Here is a 22,483-nt window from a genome sequence, read left to right on the forward strand (position 1 = left end):
TATCTATATATTTGTAGTAAATAAGCCTATATAACTCTCTAAATGTGCTTGTTTTAGGAAAAGTAAGGCAACTGTTATAGCTTGTTTAATGTAATAAGAGTACTTTCTTCTCTTGTCATCATAACATAATACTGCATATAAACAAGCTGTGAAATGCACATCAAGTCATCTCTTCAGCTGTTGAAATCAGGGGAATTATTTCAGCTACCATGGGCTGAAGATCTGGGACAGTATAGAAAGTAAGCCTGTATGTAAGAAAGGTTATTCAGGGTGATCTAAAGACAGTACAGTCTATTGGATACTGCCCTGGACTAGGACTCATGAGACTTGGATTTTATTAATAGCTTTGCCAAATACTGTTGTGTGACCTTGGACAATTCAGATTTCCTCCTAATGCTTCAGTTTCCCTATCTGTAAAATGGGGATACGTTATTGATTTCCTTTGTAAATTGGTTGAAGACCAGCTTGTTAAAAGAACAGCTACTGTTACCAGTTTCCACAGGCCAGGAGGCGACTGGACAGGGTCAACTGTCCAAAGAATTTCCTTTGGATGATGATTTAGGCTTTTTAAATGCTTACTTCTTCTTTCATTTTTAGTAAATATGAGCCAAACCATTATTGCTAACCTCATGTATGACAAAATCATGGGATTGGCTTCAAGTTCTTCAGCGTTTTTGTAATATTCCTTCAGTCTTTCTTTGTTTCCCTTCTGAGTCTTGAGCCTTTGGAAAATGTATTTGTAACCTAATATCCTCATGTGAGCTTTTTCTGTGTTTTTCCTAGCCACGGTTAGTACAAGAAGATCTTGGAGGGGAAAATATCCCATTTTCAAAAACACTAAAAAACTTCCCACTTTATCAATCTTAATTTCATTTTTTCAAGCAATTAATTTAGAAATACATCTTTTTTTAAACAAAAGCTGATATTCTTACCTAATCTTATTATTTCATCAATTTGGGGTTTACGTAAATATTAGCTATTACAAGACCACAAGAAAAATTTCAAAGCTGGAAAATTGTGGAAGGCAATTCTATTTTGTCCAAAGTAGTCCCTCAATAGGACTTCTGTTCCCGTTAATGGGACTCTCTCGAAATTAGTCCCGCGACTGCATCCAGTAGTTAGCAATTTATTCCCTTCCTCGCCGTTATCCACATGAGATTTTTGACTCTCTATCTTTCCATCCACAGGCTATTGTTTAAGCTCTCCTTGATAATTTTGCAGCATCTGTTGCTGTGCCTCTAATAAGTGATAGACTTCTGATGCTTTGCAGCCTAGAAGAAGAAAGGTAGAGGGTCAAGTTTGACACTACTTTTTTTTTTTTTCATAAGATATTTCAAATTAGTCCAGTATGTGAAAAATGCAGCTAAGGGAAAGTTGCATAATGAGATGTTTTGTTTTGCTTTCTCTCTCTCTCAAAAAAAAAAAAAAAAAAGTTTTCCACTATGATTTATTTGTGACAAGGATTTGGTTAACAAGAAACATAGTTTGTAAGCCTAATGTATCACAGATGAAAGTGAAGTAGCTCACCCTATAGCTTGTTTTTCCGTACCTGGAAGAAGAGAATAGGGACAAGAGAACAGTAGGATGGATGCAAAGTTAGTTACTCTGAAGCACATGGAAGAGCAAGAGCTTCTTTTCATTGTGTTTTGAGGGAGCTCTGAACCTCCTGATTTTTACTTCTTGAGGGTCAGTTCTTATTATTGGTCATTTCCCCATGTTATTTTTCTTTTAGTATTTTGTTCTTAGTAATTTTAAAAATATTTTAATAACTTAGGAATGTTTTGGAAGATTGTTGTAAAAATGCTATGATGACAAAGATGAAAGATACATGCAGAATATAAATGTGTTTCATGGTTCCTTTCTTTGTCAAACTGGGAACTTAAATCTGTATTTCTTAGAGCAAGGTCTATTTCGCAGATCACTGTTTCTTTCTCCAAAACATGATATATCTGGCTGAGAAGCTGGAAAAATCTTACATGTCTGTGTAACATTCTTATAACTTAATAGCTCCAAAGTTTTATCCCAATCTAGTCATTGGAGAATGTTCTTTGTTTTTGTAGTCACTGTTTCACATAGTAACAGCTTGTTGTATTTTGGTCTGTTTGCCAGAGGGCAGGTTTATTTTTAAATCCCTGAACTCTGAATTTTCTTTATTTTTCCAAGATTGGAAGCAGCTGAAATGCCTGGAGTTACAGGTTGAAGGGCTTGCTTCACAATATGAGATGGGAAGCCTCATCCCCTCCCCCTTTTGTGTTTTTCTTTTTTTAAATTTTTCCTAACAAATGTCTCTTAACTGATATTTGTCTAAAAATAGAAAACTGCCTAACTAAAAATAGCTTGGCTCTCAGTCTTGCCAAGGAAAATGGAGAGGAATAGGCGTGGAATAGAAGGCTGAGTAATCCAGCTCTATTCATTCACAGATCCCTTTGAGAATGCAGGCGATGATAAAGTGCCCTCAAAAAACCACAGGCCTGACTTGCTCTCTTCAGACTCCAAGGTGCCAATAAACATTTTAGCCCAAGGATATATTTTTTTTTTCTCATAGATCGTAAACACTTTCTGAAAGACAAGGCTTTGTTTCACAGAAGCTAACTTACTGTCAAAAATAGCTGACTTTCCTAAGGTCCTTTTTCTTGACTTTCCACATGTTTTTTAATTTATTTTCAGATGAGCAATGACTGCAATGTTCTGTCAAGAATTACCATGAAATGTCACATATCTAGTGTGAATGAATGAAAAAAATAGATGCTTTTAATTGATTTCACACTTAAAATTGTGCCCTCGAAACTTCACATATCAGTAAGAAAGAAAAATTTATTACTCTAATTCTGAGCAGTAAAAGTAGAATGAGTAGACAGCTGATCTATTTCACTGAAAAATCAAACTTAGTTGCAGAAGAACACTTCTGCATATATATAAGTGAAGTTTTTTATTTGTAATTCTTCATTTATCTGAAACTCAAATTTTACGAAGAGGGTAGAGGAGATGGGAATGGCAAGGGGCAGGATCTAATTAATTTAAAAATAAACCTGTTGACAACCCTGCAAAGCAGGAACTTTTCATTTGAAAAGCTGTCATATTAGAGAAAGTCAGTCTTTTTTTGTGCTATAAGAGGTTTTTATATCGCATCACCATTGTGGTATTGCAGTGTGAGGTATCAGTAATACTAGACAGCAGAAAAGACACCAGGAAGGGTTGAACATGTTATTTAAAACAGGAACGTTTTTGTTGTTCTGTAAGGAGATTTTGTTGGTTGCCTTTTTTTTTTTTTTTTTAAATCTGAGTAACCTGGTCAAACACAGCAACAGGGTGTGGAAATGTCAGCACAGTTCACAGGGTTATTTGAGCCTGAGTATTGTTTTGTCCAGTTCCTGTAATGCTGCTTGTGATAAGACTCTGGAGACAAAGGACGATAATTGATGGAAAGGGACTTAAATCACTCCAAAAAGAATCAAGGTCCTTGTATTTGGGTACATCGACTCTTCTGGTCTCCTTCCTCCTTGTAAAGCATTTTGTCTTCTTGCATGTTGGCCCCCTACTGCTCTTTGTAATGGAGGCAGACCACAAGTGATTCCTTTATGCAGTACACAGGGTGTAATTGTGTCTGCGTGGTGTATTAGTAATTACCAAGGCTGAATTCCTGTATTGTATCTTCACTGCAAGCATGGAAAAATAGGACACACTACCCTGCATTACCATTTTCAACCTAGATAGTGAGCTACTTATAGCTATGTTCCAGACACAAAGGTTTTTGTGAGCAAACCCATTTTTCATTTTCATCAAGACATCCCTGCTTTGTAAGGTAAATACAAAATGTGGTTATTTACGTGGATTCTTACACAGTAGGAGTAATCACAAGTGTAGAAATACCATGTCTTCTTTTACCTCACAACTATCTTTAATGCAAACTAGTGACTTTGCCCTCTTTTCCCCAAGGTTTTTTGTTTTATTGGGGTCCCATAAGCTGTCAACTGTTCTTTGTCAAACGAATGTTGAAGATTATGCAGCACTGAGTTTCTAGCAAAATCAGCAAATGATGCACAGTTCTTCACATGCTTACACATGAGCAAAGTCTTTTTTAGCATCTAAGTGTTTCCAGATGTGGGCCCTTAGCCACTGCTCATAGTTGTATTGGGTAAAAAGAGCCCTAAGCTATCAAAAGCCAAAAAACTCTGATATGTGAAGTCCACCATTCAGATTTAATTAGACCCCTCATTTAAAGCCTAATGTGGTCAATGGGAGCCTTCTGACTAACTTCAGAACTCTCTGGTTACAGTTCCTAGCACAGACACCAATTTCTACAGATCCTGTCACCTTTTGTACTTAGCAATACCATAATAGGTCTTATTTCTACAGAGATTCATAGGCGTCCTGTTTCAGATAGTAAAACTATTCACAAGAAGAAAGTTGAATGCTCCTGCAAATATCTACAGAATCATGGCTGTATTTCTGAAGCAGTTCCAGTGTCAGTAAGGGTGGCAGAATTGGGACCTAAATAGCTCGTACCCTGAGTAGCATTTATGGGTCTACACTGAGAAGTAAAAAAGTCCATGTCCCTTCCGTGCCACAGAGAGCTGGCAATTAGTGAACCCCCTTCCCTGAGTAACAGAGGCAACTGTGCAAGAGGAGCTTCCTCACCAGAGAGGATGGGGATACAAAAAGTCAGTCTAATCCTGGCTTTTTGCCTACTTCACTCCACGTGCTAGGGAGCTGGCGTTTTAAATGCTCTGCTCAGGCCAGAGCACCTTACTCTTCTGTTTTGCATGAAGCAAAATATCTCTGTGCCTCTCCTTCCCTGGATTGTGCACAGATAACACTATCTGTTCTTGAGATGCCTTTCTACAGTTTTCATAGCTCTGGCAAAAGTTCTGTTAAACTTCAAAATATGCTGACTTTCCTTCCTTGTTACAGTAAGAAGGTATAAATTAATTATTTATTTGTGTACTATAAAATTTGCATCCATCCTTTATGTATTATGTAGTTCATATTGATTAGACTCCATTTGCCCTGAATTCTAGGAGGCCTCTGTGTGTTTGTTTATATGAAAGACGATTGAAATTAATGTAAGTTACAAAATTTGCAGGGCTATAAAACCTCAAACACATATGCTTTATTGTTATACATTTTTAATAATCACAAGCCAGCTGTGAATTAGTGTCCATATTACAGAACTGTTGAATGTAGTTAAATAGCCATTGTTCTTTGAATTAAGAAAGACCTTTAAAACAAAGTTTCAGTCAACATTTTCTTTATGCGGTAATTTATAAATCCACAACTTTCGGTTGTTGTGTCTTCCGTACTTCATTTTGCTATGAGTGTTTTTATATTTGGTTACCACTTAATTGAGGAGTAAAAACTTCTACTAAAAGAAGTTGCATCGTCTGTGTTCTAAACAGTTCATTAATGCTTTTGCATGATAGACAGTGGTATTCAAGGGAAAAATCTGTGATATATCGGATAGGCTTGCATTAAAAAAATCTCAAACCCATTTATTTATATCAGCCCGTGTGATTTATAGACAACTATAATTACATTTTATAGTGCAGAGTTATAAAAATGTGCATGCACTTTACTTTGGGTTGTTAAAGTATACGTTTATTTCTTTGATCAGATGTTACAGCATGCAGGCTGTTCAAAGAGAGCAAATTATAGAAGAGTCAATAAGAGTACTTTAAACAACACACAGCTGCTATAGATTGATTCAAAAGAGATCAAAATCTTGACAAAGAAGCCGTTCCTAATGGAGTGTATGGTGTTTAAATTATATTTAGGTTACTACAATAGAATCATGGCTATAACATGAAAAACATAAAAACACATAATTTTTCCGTTCGTTATTATAATCCAAGGCTTGGTTATTACATACATCTAGCATGTTCAAACATGTATCAGTAAAATGGAAGCTTTACACTTTTGTCTCTAGCAGTTACCAGTATGTGCCTTAGCTTTTAATCTGTATTTTTGTAACCTATGTGAGAAGAAGCTTGCCTTCTCACATGTAAATTTTCGCACAGCCCACATATATTGTTTAACTCATGAATAAAAATTCATAATTATGCTCAGTACTTTCCATCCTATACCTGAAAGTGCTTCACAGAAGTGACTAAACATAAACTTTAAAATAAAGTTTTATTTTAAAAATAAAGGTAATTTATCCAAAAGCCTAATATGGAGGCACATGAACTTTGTGAGAGAACTTATTATTTGATGATTCCTAGGGGCCTGTACTGTGCTTACTAAGTATTAACCCAGACTGGGCCAAAATGAAGAGTTTTTGCCCAGTTAAAGCCTCAAAAGATCTAGGAACTCTCAGTCCTCCATGAACAAAATATCCCTGGCAAGCAATTCCTAAAGCAATGCACAAGTATAGGATCAAGATTTTCACAAAGCAGAAATCAGAAAATATTGTGAAGCAGAAATCAGAAAATATTGCTGGTGTTTGTGTACTATCAAAGGGACAGAGACTTCAGTTCAATGCCTTTTTTAAAGGAATCTTTCTGCATTTTATTGAGAGTGTATTCAATGTAAAACGCAAACAGCAGCTCTGGAGCAAAAATCAGATTTCAGCAGACGTTTCCCTCAAACAAAAATGCTGTAATAAGCCACAAAGCTCTGTCCCCTATCGAGTTCTGTTTCTCTGACCCAACAAACGTTGCTTGTGTTAATGCACGAAAGTAAAATCGTGCAGAAGTTTAGTTAGTTAGTTAGTTAGTTAGAGGTTAGTGCAGAGGTTTAACCTATCTAGAACTGCATAGAGCATGGGAAGCTGGGTGTATCTTATCCCTTATAAGGATGTGGGAGACAACAGATTTGAGCCATTTAGATCAAAGAAGAAACAGAACCTGAGTTTCCAGTTTCGTAGCAGGTTTCTAAGCACCAGTTGTTAAACGGAAAATCTGCAACAGCAGCCTTTTAAAAGGGAAGAGTGACTCTTCCTCGGCTCTTTGAAAGATTAGCTGTAGGAGGAGGTGGTATGCCTGAGTCGATGCCCAAATGCCCAGCAGAGCTTTGAGGATGAAGGTGTCTCTGCAGCCCTGGGTAAGCAGTCTGGCTTCTGATGAGGGATAGCATTTCCCAAACCCCGTTCACTTGGTCTGGGTCACTCACAACTTCATCACCTGCTGATAGGTTTGGATCCTGTTCTGCAGCACCAAACTCTTCCGGTGCCCTGCATAGGAAGCCTCAGATTCTAACACAGTGTGAATTCCACTCTGGACGTCAGGTGCCTAAATAGTGTGTACTGCTCAGTTGATCCTATTCCGTAGCCCTTTCCTTTCACAAGGCCCTTCCTTGCAGCATGAGAATTGCAGCAGGGTGTGGACTGCTCGTTGTGGTTTCAGTGTAAGCTCAAAACAATGTGGCTAAGGGAGAACACTCCTCATTGACCATTTTCCTACCCTGTCACTTTACAAAATGCTTCTATTCCAAAGGATGCTTAGAAAGGCGTGCTCTCATTTCCCTATCCCAGAGATGTCTTCATTTATAGCTTTCAAATGCTGGCAGGTGTGGGGGTTCTACCTAATTGGCTCCATTAGCAGAACCCTTGAACTGTTAGGACCCCAGTAGATAACTATATTTGACAATTCTGACTTGACCTGCATCAGTAGCAAGAAGTTTGTTCAGTAGGACTAAACTCACCTGATAGCAATGCCCATGAAGGATTCACAAGTGTGGACTGAACAGAAGTAAGATGCATCTGGGCTTGGACTTCAGGTGAAACACTGGATCCCCAAGGGTTATAGAAACCTCTCTTGTCTCTCCCACAGACTAAATTTTTCATTCCCTTCCCATTAAGGAGTCTGAGAAGTCCTCCTACTCCTTCTGTACAGTCTTTTTCGTGGGAGAAGTGTTCTTAATTCCACCTCCTCCTTCAAGAAGAGTGATGGAGCAAAAGAGCTGACTAAACATTCTGCAGTTAAGTCTGCTTCCTACTGATCTCCATGACCAATTCCGCGGCAGGAATAAAAGAAGTACTCATCCATTCCTGATACTGCTATTTTATTCTGGGGTCTTGTGATCTAGCATACCCCAGGCAGAACAGGAATCCTGCCAAACTTTGGAATCAATGTAAGTAGGTTTTGCTGCAGTTTATTTGAAAGTTTCGTGTTGTTGAGAAACTCCAGGCAAACCTCAGGACTGTGAGCCTCTCTGCAGGTACTAGGAACAAAATTGTGTACTTCTGGAGAAATTCTTATATACTCGTTGCTTATATGCCCATTGGCCACTTCATGGGAAGGATCTTGTATCATCACTGATTTTCACTGAAATTTTGGTTATTTAGGACATTGCTGGTCCCTTTTGCTACCGTAAATGCTATGTAAAAGCCTGGGCCCATTGAAATCGGTCAGGATCTCTTTGCCAGATCTTTGATTTTAATGTATCAATAGTAAGAGGCAAAGCCACATGCATTTTGAGGTAATCTCATCTTCAGTCTTACCACAGTCTCTGATTTCTTTGGCACAGTCAACTTCTGATTGGTTTTAAAATTGAATTTTCATATTCAAACATAAAATAAATGCTAGAGAACCTGAAGTATTCCTTTATCATTCCATGTAATACCCTTTACCTTTCCTCTAGAGTGTCTTGCTGCATTGTAAATGCTTTGCAGAGCTTAGGATACTGTAGCAGCAGGCTGATGGCTGCAAACGGCTTAGAAGATAGCCAAGATAATGGAATAAGTAAATAAGCTCGGTTTTCTTGCCGCAGTCACGTTGACAGGAAGTACAGTTGTTCCATCTCTCAGCATAATGATTTCAGTTTCAGTCTGTAGTTGGTCCAAATGTCTCCAGCATGATTAGATTTTGGGACTGGGAGTAGTGTTTGTACACCTGTGCAATTCAGCTCCTCATTAGGTAGGGAGCTGGTGTGGTTCGTCTTTGTACACAAGCTGATGTGTTAGAAAAAAAGTCAGAATGTTACTGACTTCTGAACGTTTTTCTCAGATAGCCAGAATATTTACCTTTTTCTCAGGAACACAGTCCCCAAAACACTATCGACTTTGCAAAACACTGTGAAGTGATAAATCACGAAGGAGGTCAGCTCTTTAAAACAAATACAGTCCTTCAGGCTGTTCTGGGTTTGCGATTCCCAATTAGAAAACCTCCCTTTCTTATATGTAACGTGGCTCTGGGAGGCTCTGACTGAAGCTGTCTGAGGAAACAGCTGCGGGATCTGGAGATGTGAGTACCCCCAAGCTATTTCTTGCCTTTCCTCCGTTGGAGGTTACCACCTTCGCAGCAGAGTCAGAGGAAGGGAATGCATGCCCATGCCTCGGCTGCTCCACCTCCGCAGCTCTGGTATGGGGTGAGTAATCTCGGATGGCAGGGCAGAGCAGGCAGCCCTGCGCCGTGATTTATTCTGCAAGAGCCACCAAACCTGGTCAGAGCCCACAGCTAAGTCTTCACCAAGCGAGACAGTACTGATCACAGCACATGGTCACAGCATCCTTCGTGCTCACCTCTACCAAGTCTTGGAAGAAGTGAAATAGGCTGAAATCTTGCTCCATTTGTCCAGCTCTCCTGCAGAATTAGAGGACCCAAGCAGAAACATCTTTTGGAGCCCACAGAATTCACTGTGTGGGAATACCATGTGATTAAATGTTTGAAGATCTCAGACAGCAGGGCTTTGGCAGGCCAATATACCAATTCTTCTTTACAAAACTATAATTTTGTCCAAAAAAAGAAATCCAGTTTTACAATGAAAACCCCTAACATTTAAAATGTGTTTTAGCCGCTTCTGGAAGAAGCTGAAATTTTTAAAAAAGACGCTTAGTTTCTGAATGATTTTTTTTTTCTTTTCTATTTTACCTTTTCAGCCATTATTTTTCTACTACTGTCTCTGTAAACTCTGTCCTTGGTTCTTGTCAAAATTTCTGACTAGATCTTGAGTCTGGCTCTGCCACTTCTGCTTTCTGAAGCAGTGATAAGAACTAGAAGTCGCTGTGTTTCTCAAGTTTTCTTCCTTCCCAAACAGAGCACTGAAACTGACCATTATGTTGTTAATTTAACTTAGCCTCTATTCAACAAAGCTACAGAGGGCAGCATGTAAGCCAGTTTTTGCAGGTGTATGTGTGGGTCGGTCTGTCTGTATTAAATTTAGACTCCTTACTGAGTACATTGAGTTTGCTGGGGTTTTTCTTTCTTATAGCACCCCGATTACACTGGTAATTAATATCATTCAACTTTTTATAGAGGGACAACTATAGAAAAATGAATTAACAAAGCCTATGCAGGAAGTTAGTAACGGAAGTGGGAATTAAACTGCAGCTTTTTGGGGTATAAGTAGCAGCTTAACCCTCAGATAATCTTTATGTAAAGGGGCTAATCTTTTGCCTCCATTATGGCACAATTTGCAGCAATGGAAGTTTAGAATTCCCTTTCCTGGAAAGCGTCATAAATTCTCAAAAATCTTTTTAAAATCTGACCTCTTTTTGCTAATTCTGTCATTTCTGACTCTTTGCTTTTGAGAGAAGTGCTTACTCCTTTCAAGGGGAGAGCAGAGTGATAGGACCAGTATGGATTTTAAAGAAGTTACGCTTCAGGAAAACAGAGTTGCTTGAAGGACCAACTTTCTAGGATAATAATGCAGTTCTGGAGTTTCATCCAGCTCCTCCATACAGCTCCTGACTGTACCCTCTCACTCTTTTTTTGGCTAGTGTTTAGTTGAGTTATCTGCAAGTTTCAGCTTGCAAAGTTTCTGTCTGAATATTGCCACTCCTGTAGGATTTTCCATGGGAAAAAAAGACCCAGTTCTTTGTTTCTAGCAGATGACACTTTGGTAAGCAGACAAATGCATATCATAGTCTAGAGATTTTAGCAGCTGTTTGAAGATAGATACAATTTGCACAAATGTGTCTGGTAAATAACAGAACTTATATAAATTGTTGGTCTAACAGGAAAAAACAAAGCTATCTTAAATCAAGTGTGAAAGTCTGCATCATTTGAGTCATCTGTTTTCATAGTTAAAAATTACGGGCCAATTTTTATTCTCAAATAGTGCTTGCTCACTCTAAACTTAGTGGAGAGACTTCCTTCTCTTTCTCCTTGGTGAAAACCTGACTCTATCAGCAGAACAGTGAGTTGATGGTTATTGCTTTGTTGCTATTTAAGGCCTCCGTCCAGCAAAGAAAGAGGAGGCTAGTGTTACAGAGATCTAACCTCTATTATAATTCACCATTTCTTAAAAATATATTGATTTGGGCATTTCTACCAATGGATAAAACAATTATGGTAATATAAAAATAAAAGGGAATGTTCTTTTTCCTTTAAAAGGGACTGCTATTCAGCAACATTTGCTTATTGTCATATCAGTACCATTTTTTTTGTAATAACCCCCTGTAATTTGATCTGCTGTAAAATAAATGTTCAAAATCTGGGGAAAAAAAAATAATAATCTGTTCAGAACATTGATACAGTCAAGATTTTTATGGGAGACCTCCAAAGAAAACCCAGGTGCTGAAGGAAGTGGTGTTCTTGTCTCGGTGGGTGGCATTTTCACTGCTGAGTCAGTTCTGCACCAGTTCAGTGGTGCTGGAGGTGCTCTGTTTCAGATGAAATGGGAAAGCAAAATGTTGTGGTCATCAGAGATTCCCTGGCCCCATGGTTAAGGGTGAAGGTGTTTGCCCCATGGTCTAGGAAAAATTCCATCCAAAGTGACTTAGATCGTGTGTTACAATTTTGTTTGTCTGAAGTATATATCGTTTCTGCCCCTGGCTAGCGTAGCTACACACGTTGACAGTATATTCACCCCAGGGTGGCTGCATTTTAATGATGTGTGAAGCAGTCCTTAAACGTATAATTTCAGAATCTCTTTGGGATCTTTTAGAACATAAATAATGCTCAAAATACATGCAAAGTGTAATTCCTATCAGCTGCCATTCTTTCTGTAATATGTTTTTGTGACAAAAGATCCTGTAGAATATATGTGTTGCTCTTTATGTCATATTTCTCAAGTATTTTGAATATGGCATTTAGTATTAAAGGTTCCCATTTATATCATGGAAAAACACCAGCTGCCTTTGAAATAGTTAATTGTTTCTGCAGTCATTTATATTAAGCCCTGCATATTTCAAATAGTGTATGTTTGAAGAGATAGTAACACTGATGTAACAGACTTGGTAACACCACTGTACATCTAGAATAACTCAACTGGTGTCTTTACAGCTGTTCCAAATCCAGCTACAGATTTACACTAGTGTAAATGAGATCTGACTTCAGCCTTGTATTTGTGTATATGTCTGACTAAATTAGACACAAATGAAAATGTTGAGGGCAGCGCTCCATCTGGAAGGGCTGGAGTCAGTGGAGAAGGATTATAGATAGACGAACATAAAAAGAAGGAGGGAAATAACAACCTGTTGATGATTACAGTGTTTATTTTTAAGCGGCCTCATATTCCCTAAAGAAGCTGAGATGATTCTGCTGAACTACTGTAAAGTTTATTTTTCCATTCACATACTTTTTGTATCTGGCAGTAAAACCTAGTACAGATCAAATACACTATGTCTCACCAATTTCTTCTTCTGTTTTAAATATGCTCGATAAAGCTTAGAGAAAACCTGTCCATTTAAATACTTCATACACTTAAAAGGTTTTGAAAAATCAGTAAAGGATATAATGGACTGCTATTAGGCTGTGGCCAAGGGGCAAAAAACAAGTCAGAGATGCATCTATTCTGGCTTTAGTCCACCTTTGCACCCCTTGGCAGACCAGGTCTGCTCCTGACATTGAGCTAGTGTAAGTAGCCAGAATATAGAAGTTTTGTCTTCATGGAATTGTTCCACAAGCAGTGAGCCTTGAGAAATAGTGGAGTTCCACTTTCTGTAAATCCATCTTCCAAGACAGGGGGTGGAAAACGAGGTGTTTGCCACTGGACTGTGGTGCTAACCTTCACTCTGCAGGACAAGGCATGCGTTTATGGGCAGGGCAGCATGCAGAAAGAGTGGTGGGAAAAACAGGAGAGTGAGCTGGAAGTTTTCTGCCCTTATCTACATATTCTGTGTTTCCATTACTCGAAAACAGTGTCTGTGACAGGCCTTTGGACCCTCACTAAGGGGTTATAAAAATATAAGCACTGGAGTGCTCAAGAAGTAGTAGTGATAACTATTCCATCCCTAAAACACAAATAGCCTGACAATACCTCTGATTTAAGTAAATAATCTGCTAGTTTTGTGCATGAAGCAGTGACAGCCAGTCTGTGGAAAGTTGTCAGTTTTTTTCAACACAACAGAGCAGAATTTGACTGTCTTTTCAAAGTATGGGTTTTAAAAACAGCTGCACAGAAGTTTCATTTTAACACACTCTTTGGGTGTAACAAGTGCGTTTTTGACAGTAGAGTAAATTTTGTCAAATGTTTAAAAGGTATTTTGTTTGTCCAAGGTAATTTTTTTCTTTCTTTTTAAATCTCTCATATCTGTAGAGGTGATTTTATCAGAAGCTGCCATCACAACTAGGTCAGCATTGCACTTACGTCACTAATTTCTCACCTCCAATTAATGTCACACGTGAATTCATTATTTAGGAAATGACAATGTTGTCTGGAAAAGCACATCCTTTTTTTTATCTCTGCTAATCCAACACATCAGCAATATTAAGCCAGTATTATACTGTGTCATCGCAAAGGGAGGCTGGTCATGCTTATGTGTGAAGACTTCCGAAAAATCCTTCTAGATTTGAACAAAAAGGTGTTGGCAAGTGAACTAGTAGAGGGTGTGTATGTGTATGTATAAATACATGTATACATATATATATATACACCCATATATGTGTATATATATCTGTAAGGCGCAAATGCTGCGTTCCTGTAGGCTGTGACCACATGAGAGCCGAGAAGTGTGACAGCAGCACCTGTGAAGAAAAAAGAAAAAAAAACAAAACCAAAAAAAAAAAACCCCAAATGGGTCAGCCGGTGGGGCCGTCAGCCGAGCGTCCCCAATCAGCGCCGCGGCCCTGGAGACAGCCATCTATGGCCATGGGGCAGCAAGTGCTGCGGCTGACAGGTGCGGATGACGGGGATGCGTGGCATTGCTGCAGCCGGGACGGGGACCCGCATGGCCTCGGCCAGCGACGCTGGTCACTTGATGCTCTGCTCCCCCCGTGGATTCCCCGGGGCGGCAGGGCTTGGCGGGCGCTGCCGCCCCGTCTCCTCTGTCAAGGCCAGGGACACGCGATCCCCTCCATAGAGGGCTGGCGTAGGAATCCTACGTCAGCTGCCCAGGGGGGGATTTGTGGGGTTTTCAGGCCTTTTGCGCTACGACGACGGATGGGAATAAGCCTGATGGATGAGGAAATATCCTTACTTAGAACCTCGGGAATTATTCAGATCTAAATTCTTTAAAAAAAATTAAAAAAACCCCAACAGTTTACAAGTGCAGCGATGGACAGACATCTTTGGCATGTCCCATGAGATAACTGTGAACACAGGAGGCTGTAAGCTTAGTTGCGTGCATTAACAGAAATTTTAACACAAAGTTTTAATGCTGGAGTCTTCACGTGACTTGCTTTTGTTTCTTTCTGAGAAAACCCATAAAGATACTTGGTTTAGATTAACTGCTATGAGATCTCTGAATCTGACATATCCTTCTTCTATTTATACTTATAAAGCCAAAGTTGCCCTGTGTAATTTAAGTCAATGCTAAATAGAAAAGCAGTGACGAGTGGGTAAGGTTGAATATCAAAGAAAGGGGTTGTGCGTGGTCTCTTTTTTTAGAGAGCAAACCTCTGCCCTCTCCCCCGTCTCCTGTCCCACCGTCTCCCCAGAGGGGTAACGCAGGCGCAGCAGCCGGGCAGCAAGGTGTGCTCTCTCTCAGGGATGCCACAGGAGATGGTGGTGAGGCTGAGACCAGCCTGCTACCAACGGACCGCACCTCTGGAGGCTGCACTGCCTTGCAGAGCTGCCCTGTCCCCACGTCATATAGCACGGCTACAGGGAACAAAGAAGCAAAAATCCCACTGTCCTGTTGCCCTTTCAAAAAATTAATTTGCTTTTATACAAGTATTGCAAAATATTGTAGATATGCCTTGGCACGTGTCAAGAGCGTGAGTGGAAGAGAATAGACTGAACTCTCTAAGAGGTAGAAACCTCGTGTCCTGATGAGCTCACGGCACCCACGTATAAGCATTCATAACACGCTGATCGATCCTTCGTAAGCAAAGAGAAGCAGATGTTACTGGCAAAGGGTGCCGGCATTGTTTGGTTTCACAAGAGGTGTGATTAGAGAAGGTACTTGAAGGAGGAGAGAATAATCACTTGGCATGCAAAAATGAGAGGCAAATCCAAGCAGAGGGTTTGGTGTATTGTTGTGAAAAGCACACTTACGTACAATCATTTGAAGAAGACAGACGTACAGGACCACACAATGGAAATTTTTTTTTCTTTAAAACTTCGGTGAAAATAAAATAGTAACACAAAGGTTAACATGTGGTTATAGAAGTTCAGCTATTATGTAAGCCCTGTAGCTTATTTCAAAAAGCGTAGAAACCACAAAAGCATTTTATGATTTATACAAAAGAGGTAAGAAATGTTCCATTTTTCTGTGTTACTGGTATACATATTTTTTTTGTCTGGAGCTTGTTAGATAACAGTAAGTATAATAATGTTTTATCTGATTCTCCTAAACATGCAATTAAAGTACATTAGTACCAGCATACTAGTTTATGTTCATTATTAAATGTAAAAATCTAAGAACTCTACATTAATGGAACATAAAATTTGAGATTTTAGTTACACAGAAGTCAGGGAATTCAGATGGACGGTTCCCATAGCAACCTATCTCTTCCTCTTTGTGTTTTTCATTTCACTAGAACCTTTCATTACTTGATTGCACCATACATTGTATCATGCAATTTCATCATAAAATTTCATCATTACATAACTGTACGAGAGAAGAGAGTGAAGGTTGTCTTCCCTCAACACTTTCTAACTTTAATATGTCTGTTGCACAGAAAGCAAGCTGGCGCTTAAATGAAGTGGGTCCATGATTTAAATATTTTCTGCTTTTTTGGGGGGGCCTTCATAAATTTGTCCGGGTTCTTTGGGATGGCTATAAATAATAAAGCACTTGAACACAATAGCATATCATTCCTTTGTAATTGGCTATTGTCTGCCTTGCCACGTAGATATGTGGCTCCAGCGAGCAAAAGAGACCAAACCATTTTTCATTTGTGGCTAAAAGATTTATCCCATACAGATACAGGAAAGAAAGTGATAGTGGAATATGGAAGGCACTTGCGGTTTTTGCCTTCTGACAGTGGAATATAATTTACCAAATTACAACTCTGTGGATTGTCATGGTCGCTAGTGGGGTTATCAGTTAGAGATCATTGTGGTGGCTTCTAGACAACATAACAGATACGGGAATTTGTAGTAGACCTGTAATTCTAAATTTTTCCATACTGTAAATTTTGATTACAGATGAAGAGCCAGCAAGATTGCACTTTTCATTACACAAATGAAGGTAGCGATTAACCTTGCAATAGTCAGGTCTGTTTTGCAGAGGATAACAAAATGGGACAAAGAGAGCTGGTCTGAACCTTTTGGGGAACTTGTCAGCCAACCTGGTCTTTTTAATTTGGAAGCTATACTGTGAGGATTTCCAAGCCCCAAGATCTGTGTCTTCTCAAGCCCTAACGTGGAGCAGCTCCACAGCAGATAAACTTACTAAGAAAAAAGGAAATACCTCTCTACAAAGATGGGCAAACTAAAGGATAGGATAGGATAGGATAGGATAGGATAGGATAGGATAGGGTAGGATTAAAAAAACAATGGAATTTCTAACCTTCTCTGCTGTTCCTATTAAAGAAATACTAGAAGAAGAGAATAATACTGCAGAAACAGAGACTGGATTATGAAAATGAAAAGCTTTTCCTCCTCAAAAGCTTTCAAATTGCAATGACTTCCATTGCTTGATAAAATCAGACCTGGCTGGTAGTGCCATATTTTCTTTTGTGCTTTTGTAGTGATGATAAATTTTGCATGAAATGAAAGTAAATAGTTGTTTATACTTCATTTAACAGCAGCCAGTATGTCACTAAGTCAGCACTTCTCCTCTGAGATTTATAGAGCAGGATTTAGCCTAAATTGCTGGCATACGAGATTTCAGCCAAAGGTTGTTTTCCTTTAACCATTTTGTTTTTCAAATGCCTTGGCTGATTTTAGGTTATTGGAGTCCAATATAATTACTTGTTTAATTGCTTGGAAGAAGTAGAGCTTCCGTAGTTCAAAAATGGCTTATTTTCTTTAAAAATAACTGAAATCTGGCTTGGGGTTCTCTAGAATGCAATGCACTACACAATTGTGTAATTTTATCCTCTTAAATATTCCCTGAATAGTCATTAAATCTTTGGAAACTAGCTAATCTCTAGGAGGATGCGATAGGTCTGGCTATTTTCCAGGGTTTGCAAGAGGCTACGACAGCTTAACATGGTAAGAAAAATGGTTTCTAAATCACTGCAAGACTGGGTGAAAGACTCTAGCCTGCTGAAACCCCATTGGTCTTCTTAATAACTCCAGTCTTCTCCAATGTCCAGAATCAGCTTCTGCTTCGAGAGGTGACACAGGGCAGAGGAGAAGAGGAAAAGTTAACACGAAGTCCAGAGAGCTTGTGAATAAGGGTGGATCAGTTAGATATTGGTCAGTGCTACTTTTAGTTCTGCTGTACCAACAGGTGTTGGATGCGTTGAAGCACAATAAAGGTATTAAATACCTAAAATTAGGTATTAAATACCTAAAAGGTATGATGCAGAGGAAAGTAAAAAATGGCAATAAATAGGAAAAAATGTAGTCTGCATGTTGAAGGAGCCAGAGATAATGCTAAGATGCTCAGGATCCCCAGGGCGGGAAGGTTGGAACTAGATGATCTTTAAGGTCCTTTCCAATCCGAACCATTCTGTGATTCTGTGATTTGTCCTGAATACCACTCAGTACCTTAGTACAGAGGATAAGGATGTCCCTTTCAGCCTGCTCTCCTCTCCAGAGGAGAACTCTGTGTGTGTGTTGTGTGTGAGTGTTGCTGTGCAGTCTATCAGTCTATTCTTCTGTCTTTTCCCTTTAACTTCTTCATTTTTTATCCAATGCCAAGCAAATCTGGTGCAAAGGGAGGGGTCTCACAGACAATGAAATTCCAACAAGTTTCATGAAAATTATATGTTCTTGTGCAGAGAAAGAGAACCAGAAATTACTCTCAGAAAGAACCCCAGCTGAAGGCAGCATTGCAGCATGAGTCCTTACACACAGAAGGAACAAAGAATATGGATAAGGGGGCAAGAGAAGCCCCAGGAGACCCAGTCACCGGAAGGCTTCTCTGGATATTGCACTTTACCCCAAAATGCAATTCACAGGGAACCAGGCATTAGTTCCAGCACTCAGAAAGCTCGGAGCTCTGCCTCTCACTGCAGCACACGTGTGGAAATTTGTATTGCCTAACCTTTCCCCAACTCACTGAAGCATGTTCTTTTTTTCTTTTTTTTGAAGGGTAGGGAGGAGGGAGAGTGGGAGGAAAGAAGTGCACTGCATTAGTGATCTTGTTTAGCCGTGTCAGACAAGATACCAGGCAAACACACCGGACTGATGGGTTTTTCAAAGGAAAGGTTTGTCTCTACTCTTTAGGGCTAAAGTTAATTTTGGGTAGAATACCAGCATTTTTTTACTAAATTTCGGGTGAAAACACCGACTGCTGTGGCAGCAACCTGCTTTATAAGGATATGAAAATAAAAATAAATATTTATGAAAATAAAAACATCGCTATTTTGGGAGGAAATCTGGTCTCTTTTTGGACACTGCTGCAAGACATTCATTGGGTTACGTTGTTTGTCTTCCCCTGCTCATCTGAAAGAAGGCAGTGCATTCCTGAACCTCTATAAACCACAGAAGTGACTGTTTCACATGAGCGCTAAGCAGACAATCGCAGAACTTTAGGGCACTGAGTGTGCTGAGGACAAGGGGCATCTTCTTTTACCCAGATACAACCTTGTGAATGCAGCAGACAGGGATTTGGGAATGATGGAAAAGGAAAAGATTCAAAGAGGCTGCAAAACATTCCCCATCTTGTCTTTTCATATTGATCTTCGTCTGGTAGGATAAGTTGTGCAGCTCCCTTCCCTCACCTTTGTCCATTCAATTGCAGCTGTGTTGACCTCTGGGAAAAAAAGATGTCATTGCCGTTTGTAAAGAGAGGAGCTGGACTGTCGTCTCAAAGCTTGGAGTTGAGGGTGCCATCCAGTCCAGCTCATGTCAGCATCATTCCTCAGAGAGTCCATCCGTGACTCCAGTGACCTCAAGAAAAGGTCCCAAGAGTGCTGTTCTGGATTTCATGTCTGGACAGCTTGACCCAATAGGTTGTGAAAACAGAATATTTTGTGTATTCAGAAAACACCTGTTTTGTACTTATATGAAGAGAAGAATGTTAGTTGACATTAGTTATTCAAATGTAAAAGAGAAATTTCACTTCTCATATATCATATTTTATCTATTAAATCTATCAAACAACAGCTGATTGCAAAAGCCCTCTTTATAATTGGCTTGTTAGCAGCAGAAATTGTACATGACTATGTCAGTTCTGCTAGTTAACATTTAAAAGATAAAGGAGACATAAGAGGGAGCGGAGAAGAAGTGTCCAGAATCACTGAGGTTGTTTTAGCTTCTTAAGGTTTTATTCAAATGGATTTATAATTGAATGTCAGTTGTAGCTCACGGGATTAGATGTGAAATCTATACAGATACAAAGTCTGAAAAGAGAGATCTACATTGAGCCAGCCTTCCACAGTTGCCAGTATCTGTTTCAGAGATCCACATCATGAGTTTGGAAGGCTCAGATCTCTTAGAGCAGATCACCATCACTTTGCTGACTTGCTGAAAATGTGATGTTCAAGGGTTGTGTCTTCACAAAGAGAAGAGCTTTATAGCTTTTGCAGAAGTACGAGAGCTCTGTTCCTAACTCTCAGGTTAAATGCAGAAAATGAAGTCTGATTTTTAATAAATAAATACAATAGTACAGAAGCAAGGTATGACTTTATAATACTTGAAGGATTTAATGGTGTTGCCATAAATAAAATAATTAGGAAATGTACTTTTCCAATAGGAACAAAAAGTTCATATGAGAGGCAGCCATTCTGAGAAGACAAAAAGAAACCAGTTGAAGCATCCGACGCTAATACACAGCACAAGCATAGCCACTTATTAACACAAGAGTGCTATGTGATCTATATGTTGTAACTGAGGTTGCTTAGCCAGGTTTCAACTCAGAATTAACTGCAAGCTGTCTAATAAAGTAGTAACACCAAATGGACTCTTTGAAGAGTTTTTGACTGAGAAATTCTTAGAGCTAAATTTGAGAAATCTTACAAATATTTACTTTGTGTACTATTGCTTGTAGTTGGGGTGTCCACAAAGACTTGCTTCCATATTCTTTTACCTTAATTAATCCAATGACTGTTCTTTGGTGATCTGTTAAGGGAGATAAGTTAAAACCTATTTGAGGCCAGACAACCATTCTGAATAGTTAGCTACTGATTTCATTCTGGTTTTATGTTTTTTCATCTCCGTTATTTATCTTGGTGATGACGATCATGGTTGTGAGGGTTGACTTGAGCTGATGAACCTGAAATTCATCTGTTTTGACTTTTCACTAAGCATTTGTTTTGGCAGTGCTTTTTCTTGTACATTAAGCTTCAGCACTATGCATTTGTAGCACTGTAACTGGAGTCAATAAAAAGTAAACACCATGACTAGAAGCTCTCAATCGGTATTTCACGGCCACATTAGCAACTCTGTCCTCCCCCTTGCCCTATCAAAAGCACATACTTAAGAATGTCAGGGCATTGCTAATATCATCGCTTACATCCACTTCCAAGAAAGAATTCAATTTAGGTACTACTCCTTCTTCTGTGAAGAACATTAATTCCTAAATTTGTTGCAGAGTTTAGTTGTTTTGGTTTTTTCATGTCTTCCTCCTGTATCTTTCTTTAGAGAAAAGGAAAACACTGGGGTATTGCACTGTAAACAGTATGCATCCGTTGCTTTTAATGTTCATTCATTTCAAATGTATAAGTATGTTAAAATAAATTGCTTTCTGGGTTGGTATCTTAACCTGTTGATGCTGTTGGATATGGTGGGAGGGGGTGTACCAGTACAGGCACTTTGCCACACCGCCAGCTTCATTCTTTGTTGACCCGTTCCAGTTTCAGAAGAAAAAGGTCTGTATGGTCCTCTCTTGCTACTCATAATTGGAGACCTACAGCATCGATGTGGTGGATCTCTTTCTTTCCCTAAAGTATAATGTAAAACCTTCCACTGCTGGGCAGTTTCTGTTACTGTAACACTGCTGAGTCTTTCTTGCAGCGTGTGTCAAGTATTGAACTTTCCAAATTATGTATTTCAGACGTTGAGAAAGAAAGGACTTAATGGCTGTGACAGTCCAGACCCCGATGCAGACGATTCAGTAGGTCACAGCCCTGAGTCTGAGGACAAGTACAGAAAAATTAATGAAGATATTGATCTAATGATCAGCAGGCAAAGATTATGTGTAAGTACTCTGAGCTCCCTTTCATTTTTTTTACTTTCTGATATTTCTCTGAACCTGGCAGGCATTGAACAAGAAAGAAAACAAAGGTTGTGAAAGCCCCGATCCTGACTCCTCTTACGCTCTCACCCCACGCACTGAAGAAAAATACAAAAAAATTAATGAAGAATTTGATAATATGATCAAGAGCCATAAAATACCTGTAAGTACCAAAGGTTAGATGGCTGTCTGCTGATAACTGCTGCAGTAACAAACCATAACCCTTTCAGTTCTGGCTTCTTAACGAAAACATTTCAGCTGGAAACAGGCTTTAATAGCCCAATATATAATTAAACACTGTGGTCAGAAAATTTCACATGACATATTTTTCTTCCAAGTCTCTACCTCTGACACACAGACAAAGATTATGATAGGTGAAACCTACAGAAGGAAGTGAAATATACATATATACATTATATTCACTTGATTTACAGAACTGTTTTACCACACCACTCGCCCAAATTATATCTAAAAAATAACGATGGAAATCTTTCTTTGTGGACAGGCTAACAAACCCACAGAATACTTTCTGTGGTGATATAGAAAAAACGATGTAGAACTGAAATTCCTTTATATATAGTAATCAGTGCGTTCTGTGCGTGTGACTTCAGTTCTCGAGTCTCTCTGCTAAACTCAGTTGCAGCACTGAAGGGTTACAGCTACTTGCTCACTGCAGAGAAACAGACTGCATGAGAGCCTAATGGTAGGATTCAGACATGTTTGTGTGTTGGGGTGATTTTACAGCTTTATCAGAGAATTTGCTTTGACCTCGTCAGCATTTCTTTAATGCTTTAACATGAGCTAAATTTTGTTTTAACCAAGTCAAAATTTCTAACCACCAGTCATATGCCTTGCCAGATATCTAAGAGAAATAACTCTGCATGTGCTATTTTGTTTGCACAAGACATACAAGGGGAGAATACTTTGTTA

The 22,483-nt window shown here is 39.1% G+C and overlaps 1 protein-coding gene across 16 annotated transcripts in view; it reads left to right on the plus strand.

Annotated features, from left to right (window-relative positions):
* The window catches only part of MEF2C (myocyte enhancer factor 2C), a 140,779-nt gene that overhangs the window by 81,117 nt on the left and 37,179 nt on the right, over positions 1-22,483 (plus strand). For 12 of the 16 annotated variants that reach the window (XM_063321409.1, XM_063321415.1, XM_063321411.1 and 9 more), the window contains one exon: positions 21,374-21,517. In XM_063321409.1, the coding sequence (XP_063177479.1) occupies positions 21,374-21,517 (144 nt within the window). Of the gene's footprint in view, positions 1-21,373; positions 21,518-21,578; positions 21,717-22,483 lie in introns of all 16 variants that reach the window. The other 4 variants (XM_063321417.1, XM_063321419.1, XM_063321422.1 and 1 more) reach the window with 2 other exon arrangements.

Source organism: Chroicocephalus ridibundus, chromosome Z (genome assembly GCF_963924245.1).
Source record: "Chroicocephalus ridibundus chromosome Z, bChrRid1.1, whole genome shotgun sequence".
Classification (NCBI taxonomy): domain Eukaryota; kingdom Metazoa; phylum Chordata; class Aves; order Charadriiformes; family Laridae; genus Chroicocephalus; species Chroicocephalus ridibundus.